General features: G+C 49.2%; 1 protein-coding gene across 1 annotated transcript in view; it reads right to left on the reverse strand.

Moving 5' to 3' along the window:
• The window catches only part of PGBD5 (piggyBac transposable element derived 5), a 118,931-nt gene extending 109,067 nt beyond the window's left edge, over positions 1-9,864 (reverse strand). The window contains exon 1 of the mRNA XM_039241234.1: positions 9,546-9,864. Within this exon, the coding sequence (XP_039097165.1) occupies positions 9,546-9,864 (319 nt within the window). The remainder of the gene's footprint in view (positions 1-9,545) is intronic.
• Between the last annotated feature and the right edge of the window lie 3,692 nt (positions 9,865-13,556).

Raw genomic sequence — 13,556 nt, forward strand, 5'->3', positions numbered from 1 at the left:
CTCAAACTCACAAACGGTGAGATCATGATCTGAGCCGAAACCAAGAGTCAGATGCTCAACTGACTGAGCCACCCAGGCAGCCCCAAAGAATTCATTTTTATATTCTAGGTTGTTTTCTATCATTTCCCCTCATGCATCCTCCTCACACAGTGATTCAGCATGTGGCCCCACTGACTTGAATCTGCTTTTCCGCATCAATCCTCTTTCGCTCAGTTAAGTTAAGCTGGCTGTTCTCACAACTCCCCACCTCCCCACCAAACATATGATGAATCAAACAGGAATGAAGTTCATCTCTTGCCCACAGAAATTTAGTCCACAACAAATAGGATTGATGTGTGAGTGGCTTTTCCCCAAATGGTGATTAATTTTTAAAAATTTTTAATGTCTATTTTCAAGAGAGAGAGAGAGAAACAGAGCACGAGCAGGGGAGGAGAGAGAGAGAAGGAGACTCAGAACCTGAAGCAGGTTCCAGGCTCTGAGCTGTCAACACAGAGCCTGATACGGGTCTTGAATCCACAAACTACGAAACCATGACCTGAGCCAAAGTCTGCCCAACCAAGGAACTACCCAGGTGCTCCCCCTCCCACTGCCATGGTGATTTAGATACAAGTTCCTTTCATCTGCTGGCCCCCAACATCTCTGACATGGGAGCCTCCACATGGCCAGGCCTGAGAGTGGGATTTACACTTTGACTCATTTTCCACCACCCTGAATCCAGCCAGTGGCCCCATCTCCCTGCAAAGGGTGTTGGGAAATTACATGCAGCCACTGCCCGGGAAGAGAGGGAACAGGTGAAATAGATTTAGCAAAGGACACTGGTCTTCAATTCAAGAGCCCCTTGCAAGGGACTTGCAGTTGATCTGACCAGCATATACTGTGTTCCAGCATATACGGTGTCCCTTAATCAAAGGAACCAGTCTCCCCTAGATCACTTAACCTCCTTGTGACTCAGTTTCCTTACATTAAAAATAGGGACAATAACACCTTGCAAGATTGCTTTAAGGATGACACACATATGAGAGTGCTCAGAATACTATCTGGCCCATAGTACATGACATATAAGCACTTGATAAACCAAATAAAGGGGTACAAGAAGCAAAGTTCCCCTGTAAAGTTCTAACAGACTCCTGTCTTGGGGGGGGGGGGGTTCTGCCTCTTGGGAAGAGGGCAGACTGCAGAAGCCCAAGGGTTGGAGAGTGCCTCCGAGGCCAAGTTCAGCTTTCCATGCAGGAGGGAAAGCCCTGTAAAATACATCCCAGACTTGATTTAGCACCTTCCTGGTAAAGAATTCATTCCCTCACAAGCTGCCCCAATCTCTCTCCCACTATTTTAGATGTGGAAAATGCTTAGCTCCTTGTAGACATTTCATTGGCATTCCCATCCCCATTAAAAAAGAAAAATCGAATTCTGGGGCACCTGGGTGGCTCAGTTAGCTGTCCAACTATGGGTTTCGGTTCAGGTCATGATCTCACAGTTCGCGAGTTCGGGTCCCATGTTGGGCTCTGTGCTGACAGCCCGGAGCCTGCTGGGGATGCTCTCTCTGCCCCTCCCCTCACTCTCGCTTGCAAAATAAATAAACCTGAAAAAGAAATCTAGTTCTGTGCCCATCTATTCTTTTGTTCACTCCTTTATTCAACAAACATTGAGGGCTTACCACGTTCTAAGTGTGACCAAGACATCCCAGATCTCAGCCCACATGGGAAATGTATTAGTCTACGTGGCTGCGAAGAGGGACGGAGAGAAGGCACTGATTTTAGATTCTTGGACACAGTCACATTTGAGCCAAGACCAAACTAACAAGCAGGGGCTGCCATGAAGCCCATGCCTGGTATGGGCTCCACAGGCACAAAGGCTCTGAGGTGGGCAGATTCTGTGGCTAGAGAGCGAAGATGGCAAGACAGGCGACCAAAGGGGACACTAGAACGGAAGGCTACAGAGCACCTTTGGGCGCTGGAGGCCTTGCAAACGACTCCGGAATTCCCTTTGGCCTGAGTTGGAAGCCACTCAAAGGTTTAAGCAGAGGAGTTTATGTTGGTAAAAGACCGCTCCTCTTCCACCAGAACGATGGGGACAGGGCGGGGGTATCAACGGGACTGGAAGCTAGAAATCCAAACAGGTGAACTTTCCAGCATCCTGGCAAGGGGTGATGTTGTCCCAGTTAAAGTGTAAAGATTTGCACTTCTAAACTTTTCAGTAGAGTGACTTCTTAAATATATACCTAAATATGGCCAGGGGTTCATGTTTTTGTAACCATTCTTCCTGACACTCACAAAAGGGAGAAAGGTTCTTTATACCACGTGCCAGTCTAGGCAAAACATTGCCTTTACATTACAGGACATGTTAGGAAGCCTATTATTCTTTTAGGATAACACGTCCCCAACCCCAAGATAATACGGTAATTCCTCTAGCCAAGAAAGGTTTTTACCAGATCGCCTTTAGTTGCCATTTTTCCCTCTTGCTTCCTTAAAGGAAAGACCTCAGTGCTTCTCCACAGACTCCATCCTCTCTATGTTCTTATTTCTCCCCAAACCTGCCAAATTCCCCTCCCCAGGGGATCCAGCATCTGCTAGATGAATCTATATCCACGCCTGAGTTCACATTCCAGCTACAGTCAGTTGCAATGGTGACAGTTACATAATGTCAAATTTCAAGACACTTTCACTAAGAAGGCCTCAAGGAAGGAGGATCTGTTTAGGAAAAGAGTGGGACCAGCCACGGGCGAAATGGCTTCTCTCCCCTCCTGGCCTGTGCCCATGTTACTCCCTTGTTTGGGATGCCCTTTTCCTTCCTCGTCACCTAACTGAACTTTATTCGTTCTTCAAGATGCAGCTTAGGGGCTGTGTCACCAGATATGCTGCTCCTTCCCCGGCCCAGCTGCGTCAGGGGGCGCCTCCGGAATCCCATATCCATGTCTACTTTGATCGCAGTGTTCGCCACACACTCTTCCTCCTTTATTTCACTTTGTCTCTCCTGCTGGACCCCAGGAGACGTGTCTTATCTATTGTTTTACCCCGACAGGGTTCGATATGCTTGTGGAATTAGCACATGACCCATCTCATACACTGTCAGTAGGTGTATGAACTGGATAGTACCTACTAAAGCAGCGGTTCTCAACGGCAGGTGAGTTTGGTCCCCAGGGGCCACATGGCAACGCCCGGAGAAATGTTTGGTTGTCGTTACCAGAGGAAAGGGTGGCCCTGGGCATGGAGTGGGTAGGGGTCAGAGATGCTGCGAACATCTGGCACACAACAGGCATGCCTAACAAGGTCACCCAGCCTATAAGGTCCATGGTGCGGAGGTCGAAACATGCATCGAATCCATGACCAGCAAACCTACTCCAGGGTATACGTGCCCAAGGGAAATGACGTATAAGTCCATCAAAAACACAAGAACACCTCGAGGCCCCTGGGTGGCTCAGACAGTTGAGTGTCCGAATATTGATTTCAGCTCAGGTCATGATCATCTCATGGTCGTGAGATCAGGCCCCAAGTCAGGCTCTGTGCAGACAGTGAGGATCCTGCTAGAGATTCTCTCTCCCTCTCTTTCTCTCTGACCCTCCCCCACTCGCATGCTCTGTCTCTCTCTCTCAAAATAACTTAAAAAAAAAAACAAAAAAACCAGGGGTGCCTGGGTAGCTCAGTAGGTTAAGGGTTCAACTTCAGCTCAGGTCATGATCTCATGGTTTGTTAGTTCGAGCCCCGTGTTGGGCTCTGTGCTGACAGCTAGGAGCCTGGAGGCTGCTTCGGATTCTGTGTCTCCTTCTCTCTGCCCCTCCCCCACTTGTGCTCTGTCTCCATCCCTCAAAAATAAATAAATGCTAAAAAAAAATTTTAAAACAACAAAAAGCCCCGTCTGTAGCAGCTGTACCCACAGAAGCCCCAAACTGAAACAATGTAAAAGACCATAGTATTTACAAGATGGACTCCTCCAGGCAACATGAAATTAAAGACTGCTACCCGCAATGATAAAATGAACTAAACAACCAGACCAAAGAACCAGGCAAAACCCATCAAATGGAAGTTGGAATAATGGTTATCCCTGGAGACAGGCAGCTAGTGACTGGGAAGGAGCAGGAAGGAATCTCTGGGGGGCTGGGGAACGTTCCTGATCTTCATCTGGGGTACAGTCATACACACTGTGCTGTGCACTATGACTCATGCACCGAATGTGTATTATACTTCAAAAAGCTTTATTAAATGAACAGTCCACTAAGAGCACCCCACCAGCAGAAATCGCACATGGGTGCACTGCCCATAAGCCAGGTTTTCCAACAGACTTTCGGATATACTGCCAGAGGGAATGTATGCAGCTGCATTTCGGGAAGGCTATTTGCCAACAGGTTTCAAAAACCTTACAGGGTGTCCTTAATTCAATTCTGGTTTGGTCATTTTGATGCTAAGGAATGTTCGAAGGACATGCACACGAACTTAAACTTCAAGAATATTTATCACAGCATAATAAATATAAGAGGAAGGGGGCATTGAACTTGATGCCTACCCAAAGGGAACTGTGTAATATTATGGATTCATTAAAATTTTTAAATTTAAATGGAAGACATTTATGATATTTTAATTAGAACTTAAAAGCAGACCACCTACCAAGGTGTAATCTAAGATAAACAAAGGATACACTCAATAGGTTAACTATGATTACCTAATGTAATGAGAGATTACGGGATTTCCTAAAATTTTTATCACTTCCCCCCTAAAACATACATATATATTTGTTAATAAGAAAAAAATGATACAATCACAGTTTTTAAAAATAAAGGGGAGGGGCGCCTGGATGGCTTAGTCAGTTAAACATCCAACTTTGGCTCAGGACACAGTCTCACTGCTTGTGGGTTCGAGCCCCACATCGGGCTCTATGCTGACAGCTCAGAGCCTAGAGCCTGCTTCAGATTCGGTGTCTCCCTCTAGCTTTGCTCCTCCCCCACTCGCACTCTATCTCTCTCTCAAAAATGAATAAATGTTAAAAAAATTTTTTAATAAAGGTGAGTTTTAGATTTTAAAACTGTGTACCAGACCTCATACAACACCCAGGTTGCCAATGTATTCAAAGCCCTGCTACCCTCAAAAGAACTCTAAACCCTCATCACAATGGCTGCGGTATAGCAGGGATTAAATAAAAAGATAAAATTCTAGATTTTTCTGTCTCCCATCTGTTTGTGGGATAGGTTACACAAACCCATACATACATGGAACCACACAGAACTTCAGAGCCCCTGAAAAAAAAGTTAAAAGCAATTCCATGTAAAAATTATGAAAATAAATATTTCTGATTGAAAAAGGTTTTAGATGCTGTAAAGGAAACCAATAAAACGGCAAAACCTTCCCAGGGGCGCCTGGGTGGCTCAGTTGGTTAACTGTCTGACTGGCTCAGGTCAAGATCTCACAATTCATGGGTTCGAGCCCCGCGTTGGGCTCTGTGCTGACAGCTCAGAGCCTGGAGCCTGCTTCGGATTCTGTGTCTCCCTCTCTCTCTTTGCCCCTCCCCTGCTTGCACTCTGTCTCTCTCAAAGATAAATAAATGTTTAAAAAAAAAAAAAAAAGGGCATGACCTTCCCTGAATGGTCAAGTCCACCTAGGTAATCTCATCAGCCCAGACCCTGACTGAGAAGTCAAGTCCATGTTCCTCTGTCAAGTGCAGGCGATCCCTTCTCTCACAGAGTACCTGCAATGATGGAAGAACACACTACACTTGGAGATTGCTGGATGTGAGGAGCGTCACCCCCACCACCTGAACAAAACCTCTCTCCATGAAGCTCCATTCTCTGAATTCTGCGTGGCGGCTGGTGGCGGCACATGCTCCTTTATTAGGTGGCACGGCATGAGATCTACCTTGTAGCTCCCCCAGCCTCAGAGTTCTTCCTGGAGCCACAGGACGTACGAGAGCTAAAGGTGGGAGCATCTGCTCATCCTTGATCTACTTAGAGTACCTTAGCTCACAAATCCATCCTGAGATTCTCAGGTTGATTCTGGTTTTAAGAGAAAGCTGTTTCTCTTCTCACTTGTTAGCCCAAAAGACTTGCAGCCAAATAAACCAACAACAAAACCCTGAGATGAAACATCTAACAATGTTAATTTTCAAAGCCCTATATTCCCCCTCCAGCTTCTCAAGGTCATAACTCCTTGCTGAATGATTACAGAGGGGTGCTGACATGGGACGTGGGAAAAACAGTCCTACGAAGTCCACCCTCTAATAGAAAGAGCAAACAGCTCAGATCCCAGCCAGCTGCGACAAAGGACTGACAGAGCCGAACACATGGGAGCCCCTGGGCGTCTGTGCAGATGTCTGTTCATCCACCTCCTCGGAGAGAACGGAGAGAACGAATCACAAGACTGTTCGGAATAAGAAACCAAAAGGGCAGAAGCCCCAGGAAGCAGCCGGGCCTGAATTTCATGCAGTTTCCAGAGAGTGAGCTCACATGCTGGGTGGGTTATTTGCACAGTGGGCAGGCGAGGCTGACAGCTTGAGGGGGTTATTTTCAGGGGGAGGGGGTGGTTGTAAGTCCTATTCTCCTGGAGACGCTTCTGGGCCCTGAGCTCCCAGGAAGCATTTTCAGCTCCCAGTCTGTCCCCCTCCCCCCCCATTCACACAGGGGTTAAGGGCCTGTCAGCCAGCCCAGCAAGCATGGTCTTTGTATTTAAACCATCTCAAGGGGACCCATATCTCCAGGGACAACCAGAACCTGGGAGAGAAGAGAGAAGGGAGAGGAGAGAGAGGAGTCCTCCACCCATAAGTGCTGGCTGCACAACCTCTGATCCAGGAAGTGAAATACATGGGACAGGGGTGGGGGGGATCATCAAAAAAAAGAGCCTGGGAAGACTAGAATACCCTGAAGAGCAGCTAGAGGAATCTCGACCATAAGCACAGAAATGTTTCTGCCTCCCTTCCCCTCCTCCCCTCTGCTGGGCATCAAGCGCCTTCCTACTGTGTGTGCTCCAAATGCAGATCAAAGCACTATGTCTACACCACTCTCGTGCCCAGGGATTCTTAGTCATCAGAGGGCCCCCAGACTGCAGCTGTAATCTCTTTCTAATTAAATAAAAAACCCTAACCAGCCCAAACCAGCACAAGCAATATACAAGTCAAACATACATTTACATATGTGCCTATTTACACACACACATATACATATGTTTTTACAGCAGGAAGCCTGTTCCCCAAGTCTAGAATCCTCTGCCTTCCTCATCTGATTCCAGCAGCAACAGACATTTCTGCCACCTGTGGGGGCTGATTCCAGATCAAAACGCCACCCCTCCGGTGCACCCTACCAGCCCAGTGAGATCCATTAACAAACCAGGGAACAAAGACGGAAGAGAGGCCCAACCTGCATTCCTTGAAAGTGGGGTTAGATTCTATACTTTGATAAACCTCAGAGCCTGAACCTCTTTGCTCTCAGGAGCAGCCAGGGTGCAGCTCTCAGACTCTTAATAAACAAGCCCGCCTCTCTCCCCACCACTAGGCACAAGGACTTTCTCTGCCCAGCATCTATTTTCAGCCCCTATAAATCATATTCCATTGTTTGAGGGAATCTGAACTCATGCTTAATAAACCATCAACCTCACTCCTCTGCCACCACCCCAAATTTCCCTCAGGGAAAGACGGTTTGGAGGAGGAAAGGAAATTCTTAATTAGGGCTGGATTTTAAAAGCAAGCTTCCACACAAAACAGAAAAACAAATCTGGTCTAAACACCGTAACCGCTAACGTCTTTGATTAAAGCACTGGACTGTGATTCTCAGGTCCAGGGGGGACTTCAGTGAACATCGGAAGGAAGCAGAAGTTGAACCTAATGCCAAATGACACATGATCGGGCACTTCATGACCGTGTCGGTGCTGCAGTGGCTAGATTAAATTGCTCTGATGCAGAATTTCTCCCAAGTATAGGTTACCAAGAAACATAATATTGCTTTAAAATTAGGTGTGTTCACCATTCTCACACCAGCAGTCATGAATCGTAATCATAACCAGGCTTAACCTAACACAATTCCCCTATCTTTCCCGGAGAGGCAGGGAAATAAGCGGCCATGAAGCTCATGTTCTAAGATCAAAAACCAGATCACAGCACTCACGGCATAAAGTCTGCCAAACCAGGGCTCTGGGTACACACAATTCTTAAGGAGCTCATTTAATGGAAAACAGCTGTCTGGCCCAGGAAACCCTTCTGACTTTCTGGAAAATGGAGGGGTTTCAAAGGATTATGCAGAGTGACTGTGACTTTGAAAATTCCCAAACTCTTAACCGAAGCCCGAATGAGAACAGGTTTTTAAACTGACCCACCGCAAGACACTGCACAGTTCACCTGGACCCTGCAAGCCCAGCGGGAGCTCAGCGGTCCACACTGCAGCTTGCCTGTTACAGGTCTGCAGACCCACTCCCTGCTGGCAGAGTCCGGCCACCCCCACCTGGCTACCAGCAGGCTTCAACACCTTGTCCAGATCCAAGTGAGGGCACCAGCCGGGGGTGCGGGGAGGGGTGTCCCCTGGGCCTACCCTCCTACCTGCTGTATTCCTGGCTGGCTGAACAATGCTCAGGGAGGGGGCCCCAGGAAAAGCCACATCATGCCCAGTGCGCCACTCCACCACTCCCCGGTCCTCAACAACACCGGTTGCACAATCTTCCACCCATGAAAGAGGTGTGCAGAAACAAGGGGCCTGCTCCAGAAGGATGCGAGGAACAAAAGCATCGGGGGGCCCCGGCTGGTCTCCACCTCTCCCCTCTTCCGGAGGGCAGAGGCCACAGAGCTCCTGCAGGGTAAGTAAAGATGTTGTAAAACCCAACTTTGGGAAGAGGAGGCAGTAAAAGAGGCCCCTAGGCACCCACGGCTGCCAGCACTCACAACCTCCAGACATCAGGCATTTGACCATGACCATAGCGGTAAGCGGAACACACCAAAAAAGTGCCTTCTGGCTTAAGAGCATACACCTTAAAGCGGCTAAACTGGCCGCTTCACTTTTCTCTGCTCTTAGCATGTGATCCTGAAAGGCACGGACAGAGAAAGTTTCTGGGATTAACTGGAGAAAACACACGCCAGTGAAGGCACCCTGGGGGACCTCCCTGGAGGCCCTCACTGCTGCTTGCCCCACCCTGGCACCTGAGTAAGGCTTGCCATGGGGTCATCAATACAAACTGATTTACCACCACCACCCACCCATACACACACACACACGGTGTGTCAGGTTTTCTGACTCCCTTTAACTAGGCTAACTCAAACGCATCCCTAAGGTGCGACCCCACAGGTGTGACTGGCTTGGCCACACCCAGCCAGCGAGGGAAGACATCCCCCCACCACCACGTCCTTGCCGGCTGCAGGGTGCGGGCGCCTGCCTCTGCCCCCTCCTCTCCACCCACCGGGAAGTCGGAGCCCCCCCCCCACCCCCACGCAGTCAGAGCACTTTAAATCCCCGCCGCCGTGGCCCCATTACTGTCCAGAAAAGCACAGCCGCCCCCGAACAGCCGGCCCACGGAGCATCTGGAGTCCTCCCGGCCCGGCGCTCACGCCTCCCCGGGCCGCCCCCGCCCCCGCGGGCCGCGCCTTACCGCCGGTGTCCTCGAAGCGCGGGGGCGGACGATCCCGCAGCGTGGCGCTCCAGCCCGCGCCGGCCTCGTCCTCCTCGGCCTCCTGCGCATCGGGGGCACCGGGCGGCGGCGGGGGGCCGGGGCGCTCGTGTTCGTCGTCCGAGGAGGCGGCCGAGGAGGAGCGCGAGGCTGCCGACGTGCTGTAGAAGGGGTTCCCGCCGCTGTCCGGGCCCGACTCGCCGAACACGTCGTCCGAGATGTGCAGGCTCTCGTAGCGCGCGCGGGCCGCCTCGAGCAGCGCCGGCGCCCTCCTCCGCGCGCCCCCGCCGCCCTCGGCCATAGCCCCGGCCGCCGCCCGCGCGCCCGCCCCCCACAGCGCTTCCCAGCCGCACGCGCCGGGCCCCGGGCCCGCGCCGCGGCCCGCCGTCCCCCACCAGCGCAGCCCGCAGCACAGCGCCCGCCGCCCCGCGCCCTGCCGGCCCGCCGTCTTGGCCGCCTCGGGCCCTGCGCCCGGGGAAGCGCCCTCAGAGCTCGGGCGCCGCCGGCTGCGGGCCGCGGCTGGAGGCAGGGCGCGCGGGCGGGAGGCTGGTGCTGCGGCCGGGCCCAGGCGCCGCCGTTACAGTCGCCGCTGCGTCTCCTCGGCGCCCGCCGCGTCCCCGCGCGCCCTCCCGCGGCACCCAGCGCTCCCCGGCCGACCTTCCCGGGCGCGAGCCACCGGAGGCGGGCCCCGCCTCCTCGCACCTCCGGCCCGCCGGCCAATCGGGAGCCGGGCCGGGGCGGGGCCGGCGCGGGGCACGCCCCCCCAACCGGGCGGGACCAGGAAAGAGGCGGCGGCGGCTGGCTGACTGGAAGGGGGAGGGCAGGCGGCGGCTCGAGCCCGTCCCCTCGCCTGCAGGGCCGTGCGGCCCCGGACGGCCACCCGCAGGCCCCGCGCTCGCTCCGTGCGGGGAAGGGAGGAACCGAGTGGGTGCCGGCGGGGGAGGGGACGCAGCTGATTCTTCCTGCCTCCCCAGCAGGACCGGCGCTCACGTCCGCTAAAGCTCTAGGCGCCCCGCGCCGGGGAGCTGTCCGCCCCCGTGGTTCTGAACCAGGCGCGGCCGAAACTCCAGGGAGGCGGCGGCCCGAGCCTCACAATTCCCGCGGCTGTTGCCGCTGCTACTGCTTCCCGGGGCTCACAGCCGGCTGCGCCTCTTGCTCCTATAAGCACAAGGGCTGCCTGGCTTCCGGGAATCTTGCTCTAATTAGGAGCTGGCCTCGACGGTCCATTTCTGGGGTCAGATGCTAACTCAGTCTCGCCTGAGTATCCCTGTAATTTGAGGGTGGCAGCATCTGGTCTTAGTCATTCCCTCTCATCTTTGATGTTTGACCTCTCTTAAACTGAAAATATTCATTGCCTCCCAAATATTGATTACTCTGACACCACTCTTGCCACATCTTTACTTACACATTTGACACACTCGCCTGTTAAAATATAGCACAATCACCCAGGCGTCAGTGCTCTGATAAACAATGGCACAAGAAGGATTCATCCACCCCTCTTGCTCGGCCAGGAGTCTGTGGCACTTATTCTGTTGATGGTGCTACCTATGATCAGTCTGTCTCCTTGGTCCCCTCTCCCTCCCACAAATAGTGCAATAAGTCACAATGATGGTAATTGGGCCATAAAGTCACTTGCACTCAGAAATAAAATAAATCCACAGAGATATGAAGGGCTTGCAAATCCTACTGGGTATTAACTAAATAATGATTGCCCAAGAGGGAAAGGCATGTTGCTATTTCTAAGCATGCATAAAGGATGAAGATGATGGGACCGTTCTGCCACCAACTGAGGTCAATTCAACAGCAGGCTGGCAGCTTCTGCTCTTGCCCTCCCCTCTCAGGCCTGTGTTTTCTTCTCCCAGACCAGAGCCTCTGTACAGGCATGAATCCCTGATAATCACTGAAAGAAAATATATAGAAAGAAAGGGATTCACATGACATTGCCTTCTATGTGGATTGGCTGATATTTGTGAAGTTGTTTGCAAAGCCTTTCAACTCTGTTGGAAGAATTATGCCACAGAAGAAAACTGGCTTCTGGCATATCCATATACTGTGCTCACCAGCGAAACATTTTGAAGACAGTACATACAGGTAATCAGACTTACCTCAAAAGGTCAATGGGAACATAGATCGAAGATGCAAAATAAGACTCCATAGCTCAAGTTCAAATTCTGCAATTAGGAATTCTGTAATTTTTTATGTTATCTCTTAAAAAATAATTGAATGGGATCTAGAGGCTGAAATCTGTAGGCAAGAGTTCCTTCTCTTCTCCAGGTACCCAAGGAAAAAGTCAGCAGCTAAAGTGAGTGTGTGTTTTAAAAACAATGGCTTGCTTCGCTACCCCTAAGAAGCACAAAATAGAGCAATAACAGTTACAAGGATGGACACAGTCTTCCATTGTCTCAAATTTGCATTTGCATGGTGCTTATCTCAAAGAAACCTTAGAGCCTTTGTGTTATGAGCTCACAAGTACTTGTAGATCACACAGCTTGCAACATTGGGGAGAGGATTATATGGTCACAAAAGAAACAGACTGGGAAATCAAATTGTTATCCAAAAGCTTGCCAAACAAAAATTAGATGGCTATTTCAGTTTAGAATCAAGAGTTTAGCAACCAAGGGTTACTTTGTTTAAGCAAGTGATGCTAACCAAGAAAAGTAAAAAAAAAAAAAACAGCAGCCTTTAAAGACAGGTGGCTGATTCTCCCTATGGAAAAAGAGAAAAGTGTAGAAAACAATCGGAAAACAAAAACCAAAAAACCTCCCCATCTGCTTGGCAACCTACCACCATCATGATTTTACATCGTTAACTTTTATAAGTAATGTTATCTGTAAGGATAATTATGGAACCAGTATTAAACTGAGATGTTTTCAACTTTGAGTCATTTAAATACATCTTCCAAATAATATAGTTTTGTAATATAATTAAATATAATTTTAGATGAATATTGAGCTTTTAGTTTATACTCTGCACAAAGGGCTCTGGGTAGTAAAAGCAATCCATTTGTGTAGTAGAGTCCTTAGGTTTTGTTAAGCCGGAGGGTTGCACTTTTAAGTAACTGGGGCTGGTAGCCATATTTCATTGAGACTTGGCCTCCTTTTCTGGTTTGTTTTAATAAGAAAGAAAAATTCAAACTATGATACAATGTTTTCTTTTCATTAACATTTTCATTTAAATGCATTGAAAAAGCTCTTTGATAAGTATTTAGGCAGATTTTTATCATGTATCACCTTAATGCATACATAAAAATGAAAGTTAAAATAGTTGATTAATGTTTTCCCAGAACTTGACATTCAGAATCTCACTATTCTTATTTACCTTCTGAGAGTTTTCGGTGCACAGATTGTTCCCACAATATGTTCCTCTGAGCCACCCAGAGCTTCTGTCATGCTGCACTAAAAACAGTTTTATTTATTATTGACATTTAGCTGACCTTCAATGCTGTGTCAGTTTCAGGTGTACAACGTAGTCAGTTGACAATTCTACACATTACTCAGTGCTCACCATGATAAGTGTATCATCATCTGTCACCATACAAACTTATTACAATATTATTGACTATATTCCCAGTGTTGTACTTTTTATCTCTGGATGAGAACAGGAAATTAGTTTATTTATTTTATAATAAATAAACCTATCTCACCCATTCCCCCATCCACCTCCCCTCTGGCAACCACCAGTTTGTTCTTTGTATTTTAAGAGTCTGTTTCTGGTTTTTATTTGCTTGTTTGTTTTGTTTTTTAGATTCCACAGATGATATTTGCCTTTCTCCATCTGACTTATTTCACATTGCATAATACCCTCCAGGTCCATCCGTGTTGTCATAAATGGCAAGATCTTGTTCTTTTTTGTAATTCTACTCTTAATTTTTTGAGGAACCTCCATACTGTTTTCCGGAGTAGTTACGCCAATTTACATTCCCACCAACAGTGCACAAGGGTTCCCTTTTCCCCACCTCCTGGCCAACACATTTGTTCTTTCTTGTCTTTTTAA

Source organism: Hyaena hyaena, unplaced genomic scaffold, assembly GCF_003009895.1.
Source record: "Hyaena hyaena isolate Hyena2069 unplaced genomic scaffold, ASM300989v1 scaffold_193, whole genome shotgun sequence".
Lineage (NCBI taxonomy): Eukaryota > Metazoa > Chordata > Mammalia > Carnivora > Hyaenidae > Hyaena > Hyaena hyaena.